We start from the raw sequence: 22,679 nt of genomic DNA, 5'->3' as shown, positions 1-22,679 counted from the left end.
CTCTGCTGGCTCCGGAGCCTTCTTTCACCGCCACTTGGGGCTAAGCTGGAGCAGGGGGCAGCATGGGGTGTCTCCACTGGGGCCGCAGCAGACCCTCGTTACGGAGGGGGAAACAGGCCTGGAGAAGTGGAGTGAAAGCCAGGGCACCCAGCTGTGAACTCTTAAGGAGTTCACACTCCTAAAGTGTTGGGGTAACTACCTGTTACCCTAATCTCTCATCTCTGTTTTCTGAAAATGGGGACCCTGATGGGACCTAACTGGGGGCTTCTGAGACCAGCATTTACAGGGGTCTGGCTGTGCAATGAGCTGACAGCCCCGTGTCTGGGCGGCAGCAGTATAGCCAGTACAAAGGCTAGAGCAGGGGTGTCCAAACTTTTTTCAATGTTTTTTACCAAGGGCCATATGCGGTAAAATACACAAACAGCTGGGCCCACTCACTCGAGGTGAAGTACTATTGCTTCACCTGGTTTATTTAAGTAAACTAAATATATTTTTGGAATTTGCTGCAGGCCAATTAAAAATGGATTGCGGGACACAGTTTGGACACCCCTGGGCTAGAGCTTCTGCAGTGAGTTTGCAAGGTGGAGGACGTGTCGAGGAGCCACCCCAAGGTGATGAACTAGCTTGCAGTTTCTTAGGTGACCTAGTTCTTAGAGACTTTTGAAGAGTGTGTCAATGTCTGGTGATTCCTGCATTATTATTCCTGGGGTCCTGTTGGGAGCCACTTGGACATTGAGTATAAAGTGGAGAAATACTTGTTAACAAGCAGTGCAGCCCATAGTTGCAGTGTTTCTAATTCTCTTATCTTCTCCAAGCCTCAGTTTCCTCGTCTGGCAGATGGGTCCAAACCACTGTACCCACCATAAAAGACAGCTGTGGGTGCCTGGCACTGAGCACAGAGCCTCAGCATTCATGGCTGGGAGGGAGGGGCATGTAAATAGATGGTAGTGCTGACCTGGCAGTGGCGGGTGGCAGTGGCAAAACTAATGAAATCACCTGGGCAGGGACATAGAAAGTCCCTGAACTTCACCTTCCTCTCATCCATCAAAATCCATCCTATGACCACAGTCTGTAATTAGATTAAAGGGAGAAAGAAAATGACTTAAGAGCTTTCCACAGGTCGGGAGGCCAGGGAGTCCAGGAGGACCTTGCCTGGGCAAGCCAGCAGTGTTCTTCAGCCTCAGTTTCCCCACCTGTACAAGGAGAGCTTAATAAAGTGGCACAGTTTCTGTGGAAAATCGTCTGGCAGTTCCTTGAAAGGTTAAACAGAATTAACCATATGACCTAGCAATTTCACTTATAGGTATAGACCCAAGAGAAGGGAAAACATCCATCCACACAAAAACTTGTACATGAATGTTCACACTAGCTCTATTCGTAATAGTGAAAAAATGGAAACAACCTAAATGTTCATCAATGGATGATAAAATGTGGTCAGTCCGTGCAGTGGAATATTACTCGGCCATAAACAAGAATTAAGCACTAACATGCTACAATGTGAATGAACTTTGAAAACATGCTGAGTGAAAGAAGCCACACACACAACGTCACATATTGTATGATTCCATTGATACGAAATGTCCAGAATTAGCAAATCCATGGGCACAGAAAGTAGGTTAGTGTTTGCCATGGGCTGGGGAGAGGGGAGTAGGTTTCCTTTTGTGGTGATAAAAATGTTGTGGAACTAGATAGTGGCTGCATAGCATTGTGAATGTATTAAATGCCACTAAACTTTGCACTTTATATGGGTTAGTTTTACAATATGTAATTTTTTTCTATGGGGGAGCTGGACAACCATCATCTCTCAGGGCCCATGGTGATGTTGGATTTTATTCTATTAAAAGTCTACTCTTAGGAACAAAGCTGACCGGTTCCTCAATCCTCTAAAAGCCCCAGATGGGGAGAATCACATCTGCCCACCAGCCCAACACAGCGTCCAAAGCGCGTTGTTTGCATAGCCACGCCCACTCACCCGAACAGCCGCTCGTCCCGTACTCCACGTGTTTTGCGTTGGCCTGGCCCCTCCACGCCCACACTGCGGCTCTCAACTGAAGCCAAAGACTGAAGGGCTGGTGAGACCTCATAAATAATACATCACGTCAGCGCCTGGTGGGGCGGGGCTTAGATGCGCCTGGCAGCATCAGGCTCATGAATAATACATATATGGGCGGGGGCCTGGAGGGGTGCGCGTGTCGGGGCGGAGTCCGGGAAGCGGAAGTCCAGGATTGTCTTGAATATGCAGATACCCAGGCGGTGACTGTAGGTCTGGCCCGGCCCGCAGGGGGCGTGGCCAGCCACGGATCATGAATAATGCAGCACGTCGGCGGCCCGTGCGACGTCGACTAGGCCTCGCGGGTTCTTGGGGGCGTGGCCAGAAGTCATGAATAATGCAGCGCGTCAGCGGGCGGCGGGGTGGGGCGTGGCCGGCGCGCCGGCCCTGGAGCCAGGAAGGGGGGGCGGGGAGCGATGGTCGCAAGATGGCGGCGCTGAAGGAGGGTCGGAGCTACGGGCTGTCCTGCGGGAGGGTGAGCGACGGCAGCAAAGTGTCTGTGTTCCACGTGAAGCTCACCGACAGTGCTCTGAGAGCCTTCGAGAGCTATCGCGCCAGCCAGGTGAGTAGCGCGGACCCGAGGCGGCGGTCAGGGACGTCGGGGCGCAGGCCGGCCTCGCGCGCCCCTTGCCTGGCGTCCCGGCGTGGGGGCGCGGGGTCCGGCGTCCGGGGTGCTGCTCGCGGGTCCCTGGCCCAGCGGGGCGCCACGTTCATTATCGGCGCTGGGAGGCGACACTGGCGGGCGGCGCGGGGCTCGAACTCGCGCGCCTGGTCCTGGGGGCGTACGCGGCCTTTCCCGGCCCACTCGGCACCTGGGCAGGACCTCGGCTGCTCTGTTCACCTGGTCGGGGGAAGGAGATTGGGGGGGTTGGGGGCTTCTCCTCCTGGGTCTCTGGCAGGGTGGGTCAGTGGGGACCGCTGACGGGGTACCTGTGGGGTCCTGTTCCGTTTGTGTATGGGGGCGGTCTTTGACTTTTTCCCGTGAGGCCCCTGGAGTTGGACTTAGTCTTGGTTCTTAGGAAGGGGAGTTTGTCACCTCCCTCCAGGTGACCCTGTCTCACTGGACACCTTCGGAGACTGGGAGTGTTTTGGGGGGAAGAAGCTGTGTATGTAGGGGGGTCTCTGGCATGGTGCCTTTCCCAGGCTGGGAGCCAGTAGTGGGCAACTTGGGAGGGAGCTCTGGCTACTGCACCTGGCTGCGGACTCTCAAACTTCTCAGGGGCCAATTTGAAAGCTCAAGGCTTTCAGTTCTGTCACCTGGCCCTGGGCAGGCGATGGGGAAGAGGCTGTTGTGCACCTTCTTTGAGGCCTGACTTTGGGGCACATCTGGGGCCGTTGTCAAAACCTGCTTCTTCCCATTTCTATTGGTGTCATGGCGCCCTCCCTCTGTGTTGGAACAGAAGTTGTAGGTGCCCAGTGGTGAGGTCCTGAGGGGAGGTGGATTGGGAGCTCTTTTCTTCCCTGCCTGGGAAGTGGGGGCTTCATAGTTACAGGTGGTGGGGAGGTCCCATTCTGTGTGTGTGTGTGTGTGTGTTTGTGTATCAGGGATGGGGGCGCCTCTGGCGGGTGAGGAGACAGACTAACTAGGAAGGAATGTGGCTTTCTTCCTGCCCCAGACTTGTTCAGCACCATTAGCTAAGCTGGGAATTTCTTCCTTGTTCATTTCCACCACTTCCCCAGTGCCCACCCTTCCCAAGCTTCTTTCCACCCTTTTGGGCAATTTCCTTCCTGTCTTGGTGTCTCAGTTTCTCTGTAATAGAAATGGACTTCATCTTTTCTAGAAGAGCAGGTTCTCACCTGGTCGGAAGGATTCCCTAAGATGAGGCTAAGGTACTCCTTCGTGCAGGGGAGGGGCAGGAGGAGGTAAGGGCACAGTGGCTGGCTTGAGCCTGCCTTCCTTGTGGAATTCTGTCCCTGAGTCTTTTTCCCTGAGAGTCTGACTTGTCCTGCAGGAAGGCAGACTTTCTTAGAGATAGCTGGGGGAGAGCTCATGAGTCATGTAAATAAGGTGAACTTGATACCTGGTCACTGTAGGTCAGGAGCTCCGCCTTCCCTGTCATGCTGCCCTCACTTGATCCAGTCGTCCGGAAGGCCCGCCTGTGCGTCCACCTCATGCTGTCACGCTGCTATTTTTAATTTAGGGTGTTGGTTACATCCCCTAGCTAAGCTAGGTCTTCCTTGTGTGAGGGTGAAGGTAACTGCAGACTCAGGCTCGTCCCTCACGGAGCCCTGCTGTGTAGGTCTCTGTTGATCACTAAGAGTGGCTCCCTTGAAGAACTTCTCCAAGCCATCTGGGCCAACTTGGCTGGCTGGGCTAAAATTTGGGGTGACCTAAAGTTATGGTTTTCTCAGAAGCTGTGTCTGGTAATTTAAATGACTTGGCAGTTTTTGTATTGAGTCATACCTGTTGGGCAGTGTAGTGAACTGGGCTGATACAAGGGCAGCTTGGGTGCTCTTGGTCGTCTTGGGTGCTGGGCATGGGGAAGGCAACTTGAAGAACTCGTTTGTATGACCAGAGCAGCGTACTGGTTATTAACAAACCTCCGATGCACAGCTCTGTCAGCAGCATCTAGTGTTCTCTATGCTCGTTGTGGTTAGGGTTTCCAGGTGGGAATTCCTGTCCGTTCTCAAGAATTTTTGTTTTTGCTTTCCCGTTCCCAAATCCCGAGAAAGGTTGGTTGGGAAATCGGGAAAATCGGCTCTTTGAACCCAGTAATACCCACAATGGGAAATATACATACTACTCACAGTGTCTCTCTTAGACATTCTTTTTAAATTACGCTAGGGTTTCCGGGCAGGAATTCCCGCATATTCTCGGGAATTTTTTTTGCTTTTCCATTCCTGAATCCTGAGAAAAGTTGGTCGAGAAATCAGGAAAATAGGTTCCTTGAACCCAGGGGGTTGGTAGCATCGGCCGTCATTTTGTGGAAACGATTCATTGTAGAGAACAGAAAACAGTTTATATTTCGGGATTCAGGAACGGGAAAGCAAAAAAAATTCCTGAGAACGGGCGGGAATTCCGCCAGGAAACCCTAGCTGTGGTTATATGGTTTGCCAATGGCAACTTGTAGAGAGGCTTTATTTTTACTTTTCCTTTTTTTCTTCTTCTTTTTTTTAAAGATTTTATTGGTTTATTGGGGAACAGTGTGTACTTCCAAGGCTTTGTCTAAGTCAAGTTGTTGTTGTTGTTGTCCTTTCAATCGTAGTTGTGGAGGGCGCAGCTCAGCCCCAGGTCCAGTTGCCATTGCTAGTTGCAGGGGGCGTAGCCCACCATCCCTTGCGAGAGTCGAACCAGCAACCTTGTGGTAGAGAGGACGCGCTCCAACCAACTGAGCCACACAGCAGCAGCTCAGCTCAAGGTGCCGTGTTCAATCTTAGTTGCAGGGGGCGCTGCCCACCATCCGTTGTGGGAGTCGTGGAGTTGAACCGGCCACGTTGTGGTTGAGAGCCCACTGGCCCATGTGGGAATCGAACCTGCAGCCTTCGGAGTTAGGAGCATGCAGCTCCAACTGCCTGAGCCAGTGGGCCGGCCCGTTTTTACTTTTTAATTGGGAAGAGGCTTGTACAGATTCAGATGTGGCAGAGGAACGGAGAGGAGCTTCTTGTCATCCTAACTATTGGAGCAACCCCCGTAGACGTCTCCATGGTTTCTCTCTCCAGAGGGCTCTAAAGTCTGAGCTGCCTTTGTGCCGAACTCATGGCCTGCCTGGAACATAGTGGAAGGTGAAGGTGTGGTAATACATGCAGCTGCCAACCATCCAGATTTGGGCTCTGTGTAGTTTTTCCTTGAATATAAAAGCTTTCGTGAGTCCTGAGGGAGTCCTGTGGATCTCCTTTTTTGCTGGGTTACTTCCGGGGTAGAAGACACAACCCATCCTTCCGAGATCACCTCACTTGCCTGCTCAGAGAAGTATCCCGCGACCACTCTGAGGCAGTGACCCTCCCTGGGACACCTGCCTTGACCAGCTGGGCATTTCATCATTGGATTTGGTGAGCTCTGTCCTGGGTTATAATCTCCTTGATAGAGAGGAGCAGGTTGTTCAGAAAAAATTGAGGGCCCAGGGAGGGACCTAAGGAGCCTGGGGATTGGAGCCCATCTGGATTTGAAGCTCAGTTCTACATGCAGGACGCCTTGGGCCGGTGCCTGACTCTCGCCAGTCCAGCACTTTCTCCACACAGCTGTGAGGGTCCCAGCCCTTGGCCCTCTCTGAGCTCTAGATCCTCCTACTTAGGGCGGTGGGGCTCCTGTTGGCATGTGTGTGCCCCTCAGCACAGCCCTGACCCCCTCCTCTGCCCTTGGTGCCTCTACTTAGAGCTAGTCCCTGCCCGGAGGTTAGAGCGGAGCCGGTGGAGTCAGGAGCCTGGGCTCCTGCATCTGCCTGAATCAGACTGAACGCTTGGTCGCTGCAGGGCCGCTGCTTTGGAGTTGGACATTCCCAAGTGACCAAGGCAGGCCCCTCGTGTCATGAGCTGACATGCTAGAGGCAGGAGACAGAAAATGAACAGAGTGGCACAGAAACCAACGTGAAGTGCTGGTTAGCGGTCAGCGTCAGGAAGAACATAAAATGGGCAACCTGATAGTGTGGGACAGACCACCTGAAAGGCTGCCTATTGAGAGCGGCGCTTCTAGGAGATGCCAGAACGAGGTCTGCCAAGGGAGGGGTCCAGGTATGCTGGGTACCCGGGGCTGGGGAGGCTGGGAGCGGGGAGTGGCTGGAGGGCTGTGTCCTGGGGAAGAGTGTGGGGGGGGGAGGAGGTACAGGAGGCCTGTAGTGAAGACGCCACGACTGTTCTGGCGCCATGCTGGGGGTTGCTGGCCTGCTGCTCAGGGGGTGGCTGCGTGGATGTCAGCCCAGGCACTGGTGGCAGGAGGAGCCTTAATTTAGCCTCTGTTCCCCTCCCACAGCCAGGCCCCAGGGGGAGGGCTTGTCTCCCCTTCCTGGGGGGGTGCCCCACTTGGCCCTAAGCAGGGCAGCTTCTTGCCAGCCATGTCTGCTTTGTAGACAGACCACCTTTAGGACTGGCTGGCAGTGCCCCTGCTGGCTGTGACCCCAGCCCCTATAAACCCTTCATCCAGGCAGGTGTCATCTTTTTTTTTTTTTTTATAAGTTCATTTATTTTATTTTATTGTTTTTAGATTTTATTGGGGAAGGGGAACAGGACTTTATTGGGGAACAGTGTGTACTTCCAGGACTTTTTCCAAGTCAAGTTGTCCTTTCAGTCTTAGTTGTGGAGGGCGCAGCTCAGCTCCAGGTCCAGTTGCCGTTGCTAGTTGCAGGGGGCACAGCCCACCATCCCTTGCGGGACTCTTGGAGTTGAACTGGCAACCTTGTGGTTGAGAGGATGCTCTCCAACCAGCTGAGCCATCCGGGAGCTCAGCGGCAGCTCAGCTTAAGGTGCCATGTTCAATCTTAGTTGCAGGGGCAGAGCCCACCATCCCTTGCGGGACTCGAGGAGTTGAACTGGCAACCTTGTGGTTGAGAGCCCACTGGCTCATGTGGGAATCGAACTGGCAGCCTTCGGAGTTAGGAGCTTGGAGCTCCAACTGTCTGAGCCACCGGGCCGACCCCGCGTGTCGTCTTCTTGACAACCTTGGCAGGAGAGCTAGCTTATAGTTCCCAGTGTGTGTTGGGGGCACTGAGGCTCCGAGGAGCAGTGTCACCTGCCAGCGGTTGTACGGACTGTCCTTATTGGCCCAGGCTGCCTCTTCGGTTGCAACGGAGCTTGAGCTGTGGAGACACAGCTATGAAAAGGAGTCCCGCTGTGATCTGGGCTCCTCGTTAAAATGCCAGTGTTTCAGGTTCCTGGGGAGTGTTGGGGACATGAGTGGCCCTGCAAATGCCTGAAGTTGCTGGCTGTGTCTGGACTGTGTTTCCTCTCACAGATGACAGAAGTCACCCACTGTGGATCGAGGCCGACGTACCAGCGTGGGCCCGAGCTGCACACTTTATTTCATCTGGTCCCATCAGCCCTGTGGTGGAGCGGTGTCCATTTCTCAGATGAGGGAACGGGTTGGAGGCTCTGGGAGATCGAGTCACCGGAAGGAATCTCCCAGCTGCCGTCAGACTCAACGCGAACACCCCTCCGAAGGCCTGCGCTGGGCCTGGTGGTGGGGCGAGCAGGCTAGCCCACGGGTCAGAAGCGCGGCCTTCTGCCCGAAGCCCTAGGTGGTCAGTTTGCTTGTGTGTTTTAAGGTGGGCACTTGGTGGGTCTGGGTGGAGCGAGTCCCTCTCAGAAGGCTCTGGTCTCATAGGTGCTGGAGAGTGTGAGCGCCCCACGGCATGGGATGAGTGCTGGTGGTTTGTGCTGGAGGCTGCAAGGCAGTGCGAGGGGCCTGCCCGCCACGGGAACCCTTCAGCCTTCCTTCCGGCTGCATGCTTCTGCTGCTCGGTGATGGTGTGTAAACAGCAGGCTGCTCACAGGAACCCATCCTCTGCTGACTCATCTGCAAGGCCAGAGTTCATCACCCTTGAGGCAGTTTTGACATCACACAGGGATTGTGACATCTCTGGGGAGTCCTTGAAAAACAAGGCCACTTCAGCCATTCTCTATGGCTCTGGGTCAGAGCAGACCCTGTTTTGAGAATCTGCTTCTCCAGGGCAGGCGCCCTGCCTCACGGGCCCAGCTGGCAACCCATATGGTGCCCTCAGGGTTTGGCGTTCCCCATTCCTTTGTTTTCAGGGCCTGGCTCCCTGCTTTTATGACTTTCTCCTTGGTCTGCGAGCTGCATAGTCTGAGATCTCATCTCCAGCGAAGTGTGGCCACTCTGTGGTCACTCCAGAGCCTAGAGGGACGCTTTTGAGAACAATCCCTCCAAATGACCCGCACTGACCTGCACTGCAGGTCAGGGACTGACACGGCAGCCATGGCGAATGGTGGTTTTGCCACTTTCCTTTTTAATACAAAAGCTGGTGTCCACATTAAGCACCCAGAGGAGAGCCCTCCTGTTCCCACGCCAAGTGGCTGCACGGAGTCCGATGCTAATTATATCCTTGGGCTGGGTTCTTCCCTGGCCATGGCTGCAACACTTGGTCATGGGGCGCATTTGTGACTCGCCACAGCTCTTCTGGAAGGGAGGGAGTCTTGCATGTTTGGGAAGTTCATGGGGTCACCGAACCCCTGTTTAAAAGTGACACATGAAAAGTTTATTAATTGGTACCATAAAAGCAGTATATAGCTCAGTGTAGAAAACTGGCAAAATACCTAAGAGTTGCAACTCCCTGTTCCCACGGCCACTGTGGGCCCCTCGGTGCCTGCCTTTGTCTTACGTCTGGTCACAGCGTCATCCCAGTGGTGTCCTTGTATAATCTGAGGTCTCGCTTCTTCCCTGATGTGTGAGCGCTGTGCTTCCCCTCAGTGCTAAGCTTCACTTTTTAGTGGCTGGGTCTCTGCAGCATGGGTCCTACCAGGTTCCTTTCCTCCAGCGCTGCACTGATCCCAGGGTTCCTGGGTGCGCAGAGCCGTGCCCCGTCTGAGCTGAGTCTGTGCAGAGGGCCTAAGGTGTCATGAGAAGTACCCCGTTGTCCCTGTGTGTCCTGAGTGGAGTCGGAGGCTGCAGGTGTCACAGTCGAGGCCCAGGAGGGATGGGGTCTGATCTGTGGCGTGGATGGTCTAGGAGGGCAGACGGGAGGCAGGGAGGCCTGGGCAAGGAGACCCAAGTGGGAAGGCGGTGGGCCACCCCTCTATGCCTAGTTGGGGGTGCGGGACCTTGTTAGCCTGTCCTGATTCTGGCTGCAACACAAGCGTCTTCACTCACTGGACTCGATGGTCCGGCCTGAGCAGGGTGTTTGAGAGTCAGGTCATGCAGGATTCTGGAGTGACCCTTGGATGGAGGGAAGGCAGGTGTCGTCAGGAGAGTTCCTGCATGTCTGTGGCACATGGGCACCCTCAGCACTGTTGGCGCAGCTCCAGGGCCCACATCTTTCTGGGCTGCCACCTTGTCCTAGGAAGTGGCTATCATCAGGTTCTTGCCAGCGTCCTGACACTGCAGGTTGAAGGTGGTTTCGGATGGATGTGGCGGCTATGAGAGCAGCAGCCTTTCTTACTCCAGTTCTTGGATTGTGCCCTTGGCCTGGGGCAGTTGGGTGCCAGGTTTCCTTTATTGCACTGGTATTGGCCAGTTTCTGGACGGGGGAGCGCTGGCTGCTGGCCAAGCCTGGACAGAGGGGCCGCAGCCTGAGACCGCACCTGTGGGTTCAGCGTCTCCCTGAGTCAGCCTCCCCGGTGGGCAGGCGCGCTCCACAAGACTTCCTGGAGGTCCAGCCCGCCTTGGGCAGCTCTGCCAGGGGATGGAGGGCTGCCACTAATCTGCCGCCATGTTGCACTGTCGTCATTGTTCCCTTCGTTCTTTCGGAAGGGAGACTGAGGCTCGGCACGAGGCGTGTTGCCCAAGAATGTGCCCTCGCAGCTGGCCTGTTGCTGCCTCAGGCCTGTGGGGGGTGGGGACATCTGCTCCTTGCTTCTCTCCTGGCTGCCCCGTGTGTTTGACTTAGATACTCAGGGTGGGTGCTTAGCAAGGAGGCCCATCCCTGAAGAGGTGGCCTCGCGGCCAGGCCGCTGGCTGGCTCCCGGAGGCGCAGTGGTCTGTGTGGACGCTGACTGCTCCTGCCCGCAGGTGCGTCCTGCAAAAGTCCTCAGAAAGTACAGCCCTTCGGAATTGAAAGCGTCCGCGCCTGTGCCTCTATCGTTAAGGATTCCTTTTTTCAATAAAGAAATGGCTCACCCCAGTTTCTTTGGCAGCTTTCCTCCTGGGAAGCCCCCTGCACTGTGGTGGAGGGCGCTGGGTCCCCCGGTGTGTCCCCCTTCTCCATCCCTCCAGCAGTCTCGGGGCAGCGACAGTGGAGTGGGCAGGGGCAGGAAGTGCTGGCTGAGTTTCTGGAGACATATCCGCCTGGGCCTGGGGTAACTGCTGGCGGAGTGTGCGGAGCCAGGCCTGGAGCCCAGGGTGCAGTGGCTCGGTCTCTGCCTTCAGGCTGTGCTTCAGCGTGTGGGTGTGGGGAAGCACAGAGCAGCCTCCAGGGGCCAGACCCCCTCCACGATAGTGAGCACACTATTCCCTGGGGATGTGAGGTTGGGGGTTCTGTCGTCCAGCCTGAGTGCGGGGGGCCTGGGCAAAGGTACGTCAGGACTCAGTCCTTCCCGGAGCCCCTTGGCCTCTATCCGGGCAGGAGTGATAGGGTGGCCCACCTCATCCTGACCCATGTCACCCTGTCCCTGCCTGAGCACGTGCACGGGGCCTCCGTGTCCTGGTGATCAGACTGACGTGGTACTTCCTGGTGGGCAGACCGGCTCGGCCTCACCCTACGGCGCCCATGTCCCCGTGGGGGAGGCTGACCGGGGTCATGGCAGTGACAGCCACACGCAATGATACCAGGAGGGAGAAACTCAGCGGGTGATGGGCAGGAGGTACCCACTGGTAGTGGGGCAGGCGGAAACTTTGGGGAAGAGGCCAAGCCTGGGGAGATTGGGGAAGTCCCTGTGAGAGCTGAGGGTGGGCGGGGGCGGAGCAGCTGCAGGGCATGGTGAGGGGTGCTGGGGTGGGAAGCTGAGGTTAATTCCATTGTGCAGGGAAGCCCACCTAAGGTGGGGTAGCTGCTGTGCTCTGTGCGGTGTAACCGGCCTCAGCCCCTTCCTGGGCTCACTGGGGGGCTCCACTGGGGGTTCCATCTTGTGACTGACAGGACTGGGGGAGGGGCCAAGATAAGGCGGCCTTGGGAATGCTACAACCCATCAGCACCAGTCTTTTCCTGGAACCTCTCAAAACATTCAAAAAAATGTTTTTTAATTGTGGTAAAGTACACGTAACAAAATTTATAATCTTAACTATTTTTAAGTGCACAGCTCAGTGGTATTAAGTACATTCACGTAGCTGTGCAGCCATCCCCACCATCCATGTTCAGAACTTGTTCACCTTCCCAAACTGACACTCTGCCCCCAGGAAACACGCACTCCCCCTCCCCGCCCCCAGCCCCTGGCCCCACCATCTACTTTCTGTTTCTTGGAATCTGACTCCTCTAGGGACCTCATGTAAGTGGAATCACACAGTTTGTCCTTTTGTGACTGGCTTATTTCACTCAGCGTAACGTCCTCAAGATTCATTCATGTCGTCAGACACAGGTGTCAGAGTTTCCTTCCTTCTTATGTCTAAATAATATTCCATCGTATGGATGGACCACATTTTGTTTATCCATCCATCCATCCATCAATGGCCACTTAAGTTACTTCCACCTTTTGGCTGCTGTAAATAATCTTGCTGTGAACGTGGACATAGAAAAGTGTTCAAGACACCACTTTCAATTATTTTGGGTATGTACCCTGAAGTGGGATTGCTGGATCATATGATCATCCTCTGTTTAAATTTTTGAGGCTCCTCCAGATTGTTTTCCACAGTGGCTGCACCATTTTACATTTCCGCTAGCAATGCACAAGGATTCCAGCTACGCCACATGCTTACCAACACTGGTTGTTTTCTTTTTGATCGTAGCCATCCTGATGGGTGTGAGGTAGTCTGGGAGCCTTCAAAACTACACTAAGATGAGACTTTAGGTCTGCAGGCCTTCCAACACCTGTTGGACCATTGGTGAGTGCAGGAGTCCCTGGTCACAGGTGACAGAATGGGGACATAGTGGCTTCACATTTGAGGTGGGCTTGGGTCCTGTCTGAGGGAAGATCTTGAACAGGTCACTGGGTTCAGATGAGAGGAAGGGCAGGGAGAGCTGGGGTGGCCCCACCCTGGAAGAGTAGACACGGCAGTGCAGGTGCAGGAGCCCAGCCCTAGTCAGGACTCGGGTCTCTAAGATGAGAGGATTAGTAAGTACCATGTGTGGCCTAAAGTACCTGCTGGGTGTGTGTGTGTGTGTGTGCAAGCAGTGGGGGATGGGAGCTGGGAAGCAGGAGTGACATGGGCTCTGCCCTAGGTGGCTCCGTTCTCCAGGCCGTCACCACCTCCCAGCCTTCCCAGTGGCAGGACTTCTACGTCTCCCACCCAAACTGAACAGAGGCCCAGAGCGTGATGAGGAGGGCTGGGCTCCACCTGTAGGCAGATGGGCCCTTCTTCCCTGGTCATGAGCTCACATGGGGCAAAATCTCTCTACTTTGGTGGGTTTAGCTCTTTGTGTCCCCTCTGGAATCTCAAGGGGACTGGTGTGGAAGATGGGCTTTCTTCCAGGTGGGCAGTAGCCCGGAGGCCCTGTGGGTCAGGAGCAGCCCTTTTGGGGGTGCTGGGCAGGCGGGGTCTGTGCCATGGTGCTGGCGTTTCCTCCAGCCCTGTGGGCTGCACCCCTGCCCCCATTCTGCTGCTCGTCCCCTCCTGCATGGGCCCCACACCTGACTTTGGGCTGCAGTCCAGGGTAGGCTGATCTAAGGGCAGCCGTCCTCTCACGCTGCCCTTTCTGGTGGGGGTGGTGCCACCGGGACCGCCAGAGCATGTTGGAGGGTAAGTGGGTCAGGATGTTCCTTTTTCCTTTTCCCTTTTTTTTTAAACAGTGAGTTTTAGGGGGAAATTCTGCTTCACATTGGGGACCTTGTGATTCTCCCCACATCTGGAAGGGCGATTTCAGGGTTCTAGCACAACACGGACAGCAGAGAACACCGACTGTATCAGGCAACACAGCCTGGCTTGTAGGGGCCAACAGCAGGTGAGCTGAGAGTGGCCTGGCCCTCGGCAGTGGCTTCCTCTCGCGTGCGGACTCTCCACCGTGGTGCTCTCCAGGTCCCGGCAGGCAGGGGTCCTGTTCTTTGTCCCCAGCCCCGGGCTGCTCCGTTTCCCCGTGGGATTCGTGGTAGGGCTCACAGGCCTCTTTTTGCCCCTGAGAAAGCTGAGGTTTGCTGTGTTCAGTGACTCTGCCGTAACCGCCAGCCCTCAAAACCAAGGCTTCCAGCATGTTTGCTGTCGTGTTGGGCAAACAGCATTGGATCGGGAAGTCCACGAGGCTGGCTGTTACGGCGCATTCTTTTTTCAGTTTCAGCCTTAGAGTAAAACAGTAAACCAAGAGGCAAATTTGGCCCGCTGCCTATATTCGTAAAGTTTTATTGGGACATGGGCCTCATCTGTGACTGCTTCTGTGCTACGAAAGCAGCGAGTCTTTGCAACCAACTGTCTGGCCCTCGAAGCCTGTGAGATACTAACGCTCTGACCGTTTACCAAAATAGCTCCTGGCTGCTGGTCTGGAGTGTTGGGATGGGTGTGTGACACGACTCTGTGTGTTAGTGGGATGTGCCGCCCTGGGGACCCCTGGCCTTTTTGCGGTGCTATATGACCCCGGGAGCGCTGGCAGACAGCTGGCCGTTGTATCGCTGGGTGGGACCAAGACCTTGGAGGGTCCTTCTGGTCCAGCCCCTTCGTGTCACTGACAGGATGCCCAAAGGATGGTGGCCGACCCAGGTCACGTGATCAGTATAGTCTCAGTTGAGCCTCAAACCTGAGGTCACCCACTCTGAGACAGGCTGCCTCCCTTCCAATTTCGTACAGATGTGAATGCTCCCCACCCTGGGTGAGCCCCTGGGTTTCCCAGTAGCTTTTCTCAGCATAGCATCAAGCCTGGCACAGCTTCCAGTGGGCCTGGCCTTTCCATTTGTGACCTGCTGGTGAACTCTGAAAACACAGGGCAAGCGTTCAAGTCTTTGCCGGAGTTGGGAGGGTAAATGTCTGCCTCCAAATCCAGTCGGGCTCTGGCCAAAGTCCCCCAGCCCCTGGCTTCAGCCCTGGGGGCATACAGTGGTGCCAGGGTCATCTTCCAAGTAGGGATTATATCCAGTAAGGGGTCAGTGGTTGTCACAGTGTTTTTCAAACGTGCACTTTATGGCCTGAGTAACAATCACATGATGGTGGCTTCGGGTGGGTCTCTTACCCCTATGGGCACAGTGGGCAGGAGGCGTCTACTGCTCCCCAGGAGTTAGCTCTCCACAAACTGAGGGGCCTCAGTGAAGCTTCCGGAGCTTTCTCAGCTTCGGACGAGTGCCATCTGTAGATAGATTCTGAGTTAGATACCAGTGGCCTGAAAAACTTGGGGAAGGGCTTCTCAGGCAAGTCTCCCTGCCACGGGGCTGCGGTTTCTGGGTTTTGTCAGCAGAAATGGCATGATTTTGCTGTTTTTAATCTTCTGACGTTTCTCCCTTTTCAGAATCAATCGGTGGGACTGTTGAACTGCTATAGGCTGGGCAGGGAGACCAGGCGGGGGTGGGTCCCAGGGCAGGGGGACCGTGGGGAGAGGTGTGAGGCATGGGCAGGTCTAGCTGGAAGAGTGTGTTCCTTCCTCCCTTGGTCGCACTATTTTTGATGTTGGACGCTTGCATATGTCAGCTTGTTCCAGAGAAATGTGCTCAGCTCACAGTGGATCTGGCAAGTGGGACAAGGACAGCCAGTGACGGGTGCCTCTGTCTTCAGACTGCTTCGGGGTCGGAACGAGGCCATGCTGACTCCCTTACCTGGACACAGAGTCCTGCTGGTCAAGGGACTCGAGTGTAGAATCACGACCTGGTGTCTGTGCCAGCTCCGCCTGGCAGCAAGTGGAGCCTTGTTAAGGATTCTGAGGCGGCTTCTGGCTTGGGCTGTAGGGCTGAGGATGTGTGGCTGTCTCTGCGCTTAGCCCGGGCATCTGGCATCTCTGTGGGGAGCGTCCCTGGTTGTCTCTGAACAGACGAGGTTAATGCCCCCTGTGGGTAAGCCTAGGTGAGAGCGGGGCCAGTGAATAGGTCTCTCAGTGCCCAGCTGTGAAGCTCCCAGGGTGGCAACGGAAGTTGGGTTGGTGCTGTGCTTGGAAGGCACAAGGCTTTGGACCCCTCCTCCTCTGGGGGTGGCGGCGACTCACCAGGGTCTGTGCCCCAAAGCTGTGGTCTGACTGTGCTTCATGCTGGCATTTTTACATGGCTCTTACGGCCACCTCTCCTCTTACTGGTCTTGGTCTCTCACCTGTGAACTCACTGAGGCCTAAATGTTTTCAAGTGACAGGAACTGCCAAGTGTGTGATCCGCTGGCCGCAGCTCAGCCTCCGTGAGTGGCTGCTCTGAGTGGATGTGGCGCCCGCCTCCATGCCTTCTTCTTGGAGCTTCCGGTGCTGTTCCTGGGGCTCAGTGTTCAGGGGTGAGCACACCGTGTGCTACAGGCAGGGTCCCTCGGGGCTGGTGAGCTCAGGGGTGTGGTGGGCAGGTCACTAGAGGGCGCAGGGTCCCGGCCTGGGAGCCAAGCGGGAACTGGTCCTGCGCCAGCCTGAAGACCCGGGAAGGCTGCCCACCTCCCCGCCCAGTGATCCTAGACAGAGAGGTTCTGTGCCTCTGACAGCTGAGGGCCAGGATGGCCAGCAGGCCTTACTGTTTCCAAACCCTCCTTGGTGTCAACTGCCCGTAGGCCAGGCGGCTGCGAGGGAGCGGGGGTAGCGGTGGAGATGGGACCGGCTGCACGATGAGGCCACCGTGTGGGTCTCAGATTCGCCCTTTGCCGCGTGAGGGTCACGGTTGTATTGTGCAATTTGGACCTTCCCTCCATGTGCAGCCCTGCTTGTCCAGGAGGATAGTCAAGGCCCAAGGTGGCTCTGAAGGACCTGCATTGGCTCCTCCATCAGAGCTGGCGTCCGAATGTCTCCTGGCTGCAGCCATCACGGACCCCGGGCCAGCTGGCTCCGCAGGGGTTCAAGGCCGCAGGGTCTGTGTGGGCTCCGGGGGGGGGGGGGGGCTGTCAGCTGGACAGGTTGGTGGTGGCTGCAGGGGGCTTCCCAGAGTGGCTCCTGTGTAAGTAGACTTTCTCCTGACAGCCTGAGGGCTGTCGTAGAGGTGGGGCATGGGAACAAAACTCACACGCAGACACCGTCGGCCTCAGCCATGCTGCAGCCTGGACCGCTAGCTCCATTTGTTTCAAGCCAGGCCGTGTGTTTTGTGTTGGGACTTATTCAGCCATTGATGAGCCCGGTGGGCGGTGCTGGGCTGGCTTCAGTCCTGACAGGTGGGGTCAGGGGGCCCCAAGTCCACCCTCTGCAGGCTGGCCAGTTCTGCAGGGAACGAGCGTCCCTGCTCTGAACACCGGATCCTGGGCCTGAGGCTTCGGGAGCCTGTCGCTGCTAACCCTGCCGCCCGGTCACAGACGGACATGACCGAAAACCCATGGACACACCAGTTTCACAGCGGAGTCCGGGAGGATTCCTGAAGTCTGCAGAAAATGAAGGGGAAATTCAGAAGAGGGAGCCCCGTGTCCTTGTTTTCACTCAGGACGAGCATGCGGGTTTTGTTACCCAGCGTCACAAGATTGCGTGTAGAAAACAGAGCAGAGAAGCATCAGTCAGCCCACGCGGGCAGGCCCAGCCCCAGCGCCTCCTGCCCTCTTCATCCCCCTGCCACGCAGCCGTCTGCGCAGTGGCTGAGCTCCCGTCGCCCAGGGCCTGAACTGCAGCACGGAGTGCTCGCTGCTTGCTGGTACCTCCCCCGAGCGAGAGCCACGGTCAGCACAGGCTTGCACCCCTCAAGCTCTCGCCTGGGGTTCCCTTTGTCCCCTCCGCATTCACTCCTGTCACACCCACGACCCATGGAAAGTTCTTCGTCAGCAGAGATAGCTGTTTGTGGTCAGAGCTCCCGGAAGCCTCCGCACCACCGCCACGGGGCCGGCCCTGTGTTCTTGTCGCTGCACCCCAGGGTGGCCATGTCTGTTCCCTTGGTCCCCTGCTGCCCTCGTTCATGTCTGGCCGGCAGACTGGGTGTGTGGCTCCTTAATGGGGGCCATGGAGCTTCGGTGACGGGCCACTTGCAGGGCCTCCCTGCCCCATAGAGCTCTGAGGGATTTGGAGGCCTCACAGTGGGGCTTCTACCCATTACAAAGCCGTCGTCTGGGCCAGCCAGACAGTGATGCTGAGCGATGCTTGTGGGTGGTGATGCGTGATTCCTGATTCCCGATCATGTCTCCTGGGCCCACACCACCCTCGCAGGGCTCCCAGGGCCCCTACTGCTCAGGCCCCAGTGTCTTCTCTTCCTCAGCCTTTCTTTGGAATCTGTCTTCCAGTGTCAGCGCCCTTGCTGCCCTCCCTGCCTCCTGCCCACCAAGGGGCACGCTCCCCAAGGACAGAGGGTTTGGGGGGGGGGGGCCAGCACACGCCAAGCTTTAGCTGGAAGTTGTGAATCCGACTGGCCTTCCTCTGCTGGAGCAGTGCTTTCCAACTTTGTTTTGCTTTTACATGGTGCGGCCAGCCCTTGGGCTCCAGCCAGGTATGTCAGACAGACTAGCAGGAAGTGCCGTGGATCTCACTCGCCGTGCACATCCTGCCTTGGCCGAGGCCGTGGGTCCCGCCTGTGACTCCTGTCTGTTGTGCTGGCTCCCCTGCACCTCTGGCCCCCAGCCCAGGATGCTTGCCCAGCCTGACCACGCGGAGCCCAGGGAGGGCCCAGCTCTGAGCTGCTGCCCGCGAGTCCTGCCTTGTTCCCCCTTTCCCGCCAACAGTGGCTGACGGTTCAGGCCACCTCTGCTGCATCCTAGCGCCTGTCCCACTTCCTCTCGCACACCCAATTATCTGAGTCTTCCTAGTTTTGAGGCATTATTGGGCAAAAACGGTGTCTCCTTCTCATTCGTGTTTTCATGGCGACTTCTCATGTGTTTTAGCCCTTGCGCTCTTTTGTCTGCGTGGTATCGTCGCCATTCCCTTTGGGGTATCTGTCTTTTCAGGGGGCTCTCACTGTTGCCTCCTGAGTGCTGTCTGCTGGCGGAGCCTGTGAGGGGGTTCCTCTTCCGAGGCCTGACCCACTGTGCTAACTGGACATGATCACCTCTCCCACTGGGAGTTTGGGCCCGAGTTGGGGGCTGGAAATTGTCCTTGTGTCCCCATGAGCAATGCTTGCTTATAGGCTGTGCTCTGGGGAATTGAATGTGTGAAGCTAGCACCCAGCTGGACAGTTGTCACTTTCTCGTGACTGTGGATCCAGCCGACTAGTGGCTTTGAAGCACTCACGCCATGTTGTCCGGCTGCTTTCCAGGGTCTTGGGTTTGCGTCCGTTACCTCTTGACGCGTGAGTGAACACACAGAAGCTGAGCTGGGAATTGGAAAGGACTGAATTCTTTGTGGCCTCCGACGGTTCCTGGAGTCAGTTTGCATACGTCCCGTTTGAGCCCGTGGCTGCAACGTCTTCGAGCGGGGCAGTCCGTTAGGCCGTGGCGCCGGGCCCCAGGAAGCGCTGCCGTCCCTGGGGCTGAGCGAGGGCCCACCACGGGGTCCGGGCACCGGTGACAGGCTGATCTCTGCGGGGACTAGCATGTGCCCTCTATTGCCCCCCACACAGCTGCTGCATTGAAGGAAGCCCTTGTTCCTTAACTGCTCCTCTGTCCTGGAAGACACTTCCTGTTTCTGCCCTTGTCAGTTAACTCCCGGGGAGGAAGCTGCCAACAGGTCTCGCTCAGGGAAAACTGGGTTTGGTGTGCAGATGTTCTGACCAGAGGGCTGATGGGACAGCTGTTACAAGGAAGCCACGACAGACATCTGCATGGTGAGCGCTTGGCACCTTCTGAGGGCTTCAGGCAAACGTCGAACACGCACCGGGTTCTTCTGGCAATGCCCACCACACGCATGACAGATGTGGGGACGTGAGCAGTCATGTGTCACGTAATGAGCACTTATTATGGCTGTTATTATTGTCATTATTGGCTTGATATCACTTCACTGAGTATTCTTCACGGTCGTTGGTTGGGTTTTGGGAAGGGTTCTGGTGCTGATGTTTCTGTTCGTATGTGGGGTCGGGGCACGCCCTTCGTGAGGGCCTGTCTTGTCAGCTCTCCCTGGTGGGGCCTTCTGTGTGCCCAGAGCCCTGGGTATCTTTCCTTCCAGCCCCTGTCCCCTGTGGCCTGGTACCTTGGCAAGAGAGGAGACATAGTGAGGTGCATTGTGCCCCCAGGGTTGAGGGTGTGACCTCACTGGGTCCTTGGCGTCATTCCCATTTCACAGATGAGAAAACTGACCAGCTCAGGTGTGGCATCCATCACGACCATAGGTCACATGGCTAGTTAAGTGTGGTCTCCCTGACCCTGGCAGCCTTGCCTCCTTGCTCACGTGAGGGATTTTTGTTGTTTTTTTGAAGAATGTGGCAATGCTGTATTTTTCAGTGTCCTGAAAACTAGAGGCCAGAGCTGGGGACCACGTCAGCAGCAGAGCCGGTCTGTGCTGTTTGTACCTTGTTTTAGCAGCCAAGGGAGCTAGGTCACCAGCCCCATGTGACCAAGCCAGAGAGGTTAAGTGTCTGACTCAGGTCACACAGCTTTTAAATGGCACATCCTGAAGCGGAAGTGAATCTTGTGATCTCAGCTTCTGGGCCCCGAGACAGAAGTTTTGCTCTCAATTCCCAGCAGCTGCTGGTGGCCCCCAAGTGCATCATTTCTGCTTTTTAGTCTCTGGTTCCCATCTCTGCTGGGAGTTGCTGTTTGGTGTGGAAGCCAGGCAGGTGTGCTGCCCCGATCTGTAAGGAAAGGAGGGGACACCAGGCTCTGCCTCAGCTTTCAAGAAAGGCCTTTGCCTCAGGGTTAGGTTTGAGAGTGGCCTGGGCTGGTGTGGAGTCCTGGTCCCAGAGGTCTTAGTGCCTCCTGGGGCAGCGCGGTGGCAAGTGTGAGGCTGGACCAGCCACTGGCTGTGAGAAAGGCCATACAGGGCCCCAGAGTGGAGTCGGCCTCTTACCTTGGGCTATTCTGGGTTCCTTGCCCAGAAGTCCAGAAAAGGTTCGGATTGTCTTAGGCAGTCTCCCTGCCAATCCACACGACTGTCCGGGGCCAGCAAGGCGTCCATTTGCCTTTCCTGAATAGATTTATGGTCCCCCTCCGGCTGAGCAGCCCGCCTGGAGTCATGCCAGGTTCCGCTTCCGTGGTGGCTCAGATCAGCAGCTGTGCCCGAAACTGAATTTCAAGCCCGAAGTAAAATGGTTTTAATGACCTGGTTTGATGAGTGGGAAACTTGATCTGGCCTCCTGGATGTTTCGTGTTTCTGAAATGACGTGTGCTCACTTGAAAGAGTTGGTGTTGAGGTTATAGCAAAAGGCCGTGGCAGGGGCCTCCTGTCATCACCAGGGTCGCCTCCCTGTCTCTCCTACGGGGACTGTACCTTTCGAGTAATGTTTAAAGAAGTTGTTTCTCGACTCTGACCTGGTTTTATTTATTCTCGAGCCCAGGAAGACAGGTTGTCACCTGGGTGTGGCACGTGACTGGGGCTTGGCAGGTTTGGCCTCACTTTCTCAGGTCACCCCTTGGGATGACTTGTTGGGTCTCTGGGGCAACCCCTCTGGAGGGCACCTGTGTCCTGGGACCTGAGCAAAGAGCTGTGAAGAGTGGGCAGTGACCCAGCAGGCCTTTCCCAGGCTGCAGGGCCGTGGGTCCCTCTGCCTATGGCCTTCCTGCTTGCACTGCCCATTGGGTCGCCTGGGTAGTTTAGATATGGAAAAATGTGCCATTTCTTCGTTCCATCTCGCCGAATGGGGTGCCTCCCTCCCAGTTAACAGGCTCCATTTTCTTCCCAAGCCGAAGCCCCATGCCCTGTGTTTGGGGAGTGGGCCCTCTCTGCTCTGTAGTGCCTTGGCCTGGAGGGGACAGAGGCATCAGCACGCGGCCTGGAGCCCAGGCTGAGCTCCACAGCGCCCTGGTACAGAGAGGATCTGTCCTGGAAGGTGCTGGGCAGAGCTTCCCAGCATCCCTGGCGGCCACTGTCCTGGTCTCTGAGCTGCCTCTTTCTTTTCTGATTTCTTAGACAAATCCCTGGACTTATAGACATGTTTTGTCCTAACTGGCAAAGTACCCCCTTCCTTCTTGATTCCTCTTATGGTCTGGTCTCCATGAAGAGGAAGGTAGCAGCCGCTGCTTGTCCCTCTCGGCTCTGGAGACCGTGTCCGATCAGGAGCCACATGGCCAGGTCACTGTGTGGCCGCCATATGCTGTAAGGTGCTGAGCCGTGCTTTCCATTCTGGGGGTGGGAGGGGCTCTGAGGAGTAATCATGAATGGAAGGCAGGCGGCACATACTTGTCCCAGCCTCTCCTGCCATCTCAGCCTGGCCAACGGAGACGCTCCCTGCCAAGGGGATGGGGAGATGGGCAGGATGGACCGCTGTCCCCGGGAGCACAGCATGTGACTGGCACATGCAGGGGTTGGGGGGAGACCGCTGGGCTCTGGGGAAGGGTGCCCAGAGTAGGAAGGGTAGTCTGGAGAGAGAGGCCAGGTGGGGCTAGAGGGGGGCTCCCAACACGCCTGGGGAGGGGGTGTTCATGTCCAGATGTTCTCTCAGTCACGTGATGTCTTGTGTGCCCGCACGGCATTTTAACTAATTGGAACCAAATGTGCCAGAACTCGGCTGTGAGTTTCCCATCGCATGGATATCCCCTCCCCTCCCCCTGGGCACCGGAAGCCTTGGGTGCATCAGCCCCCAGCAGCTCTTGAGTGTTGCATTTCCATGCCTGAGCTAGCACTTCACCTGCCTCATCTGGTGAGTCCTCCTTCCGACTTTTCTGAGGCCAGGAGTAAATACCAATTTAGAAACTGGATTAATTGGGGCTAATTTTTTAAAAAATTTTTATTGGGGAATATTGGGGAAGAGTGTGTTTCTCCAGGGCCCATCAGCTCCAAGTCATTGTCCTTCAGTCTAGTTGTGGAGGGCGCAGCTCAGCTCCAAGTCCAGTTGTCATTTGCAATCT

At 56.1% G+C, this 22,679-nt stretch overlaps 1 protein-coding gene across 2 annotated transcripts in view; it reads left to right on the top strand.

The window, feature by feature from the left end:
- Positions 1-2,444: 2,444 nt before the first annotated feature.
- ELL (elongation factor for RNA polymerase II) overlaps positions 2,445-22,679 on the top strand; it is a 56,125-nt gene continuing 35,890 nt past the window's right edge. The window contains exon 1 of one of the 2 annotated variants that reach the window (XM_081077484.1): positions 2,445-2,612. In XM_081077484.1, the coding sequence (XP_080933610.1) occupies positions 2,478-2,612 (135 nt within the window). In that variant the 5' untranslated portion in view covers positions 2,445-2,477. The remainder of the gene's footprint in view (positions 2,613-22,679) is intronic. The other variant, XM_081077485.1, reaches the window with a different exon arrangement.

The sequence above is a fragment of the Rhinolophus hipposideros genome (assembly GCF_964194185.1).
Source record: "Rhinolophus hipposideros genome assembly, chromosome: 16".
NCBI classification, from domain to species: domain Eukaryota; kingdom Metazoa; phylum Chordata; class Mammalia; order Chiroptera; family Rhinolophidae; genus Rhinolophus; species Rhinolophus hipposideros.
The sequence above is the reverse complement of the archived record's forward strand: the minus strand, read 5'-3'. Positions and strand labels throughout refer to the sequence as shown.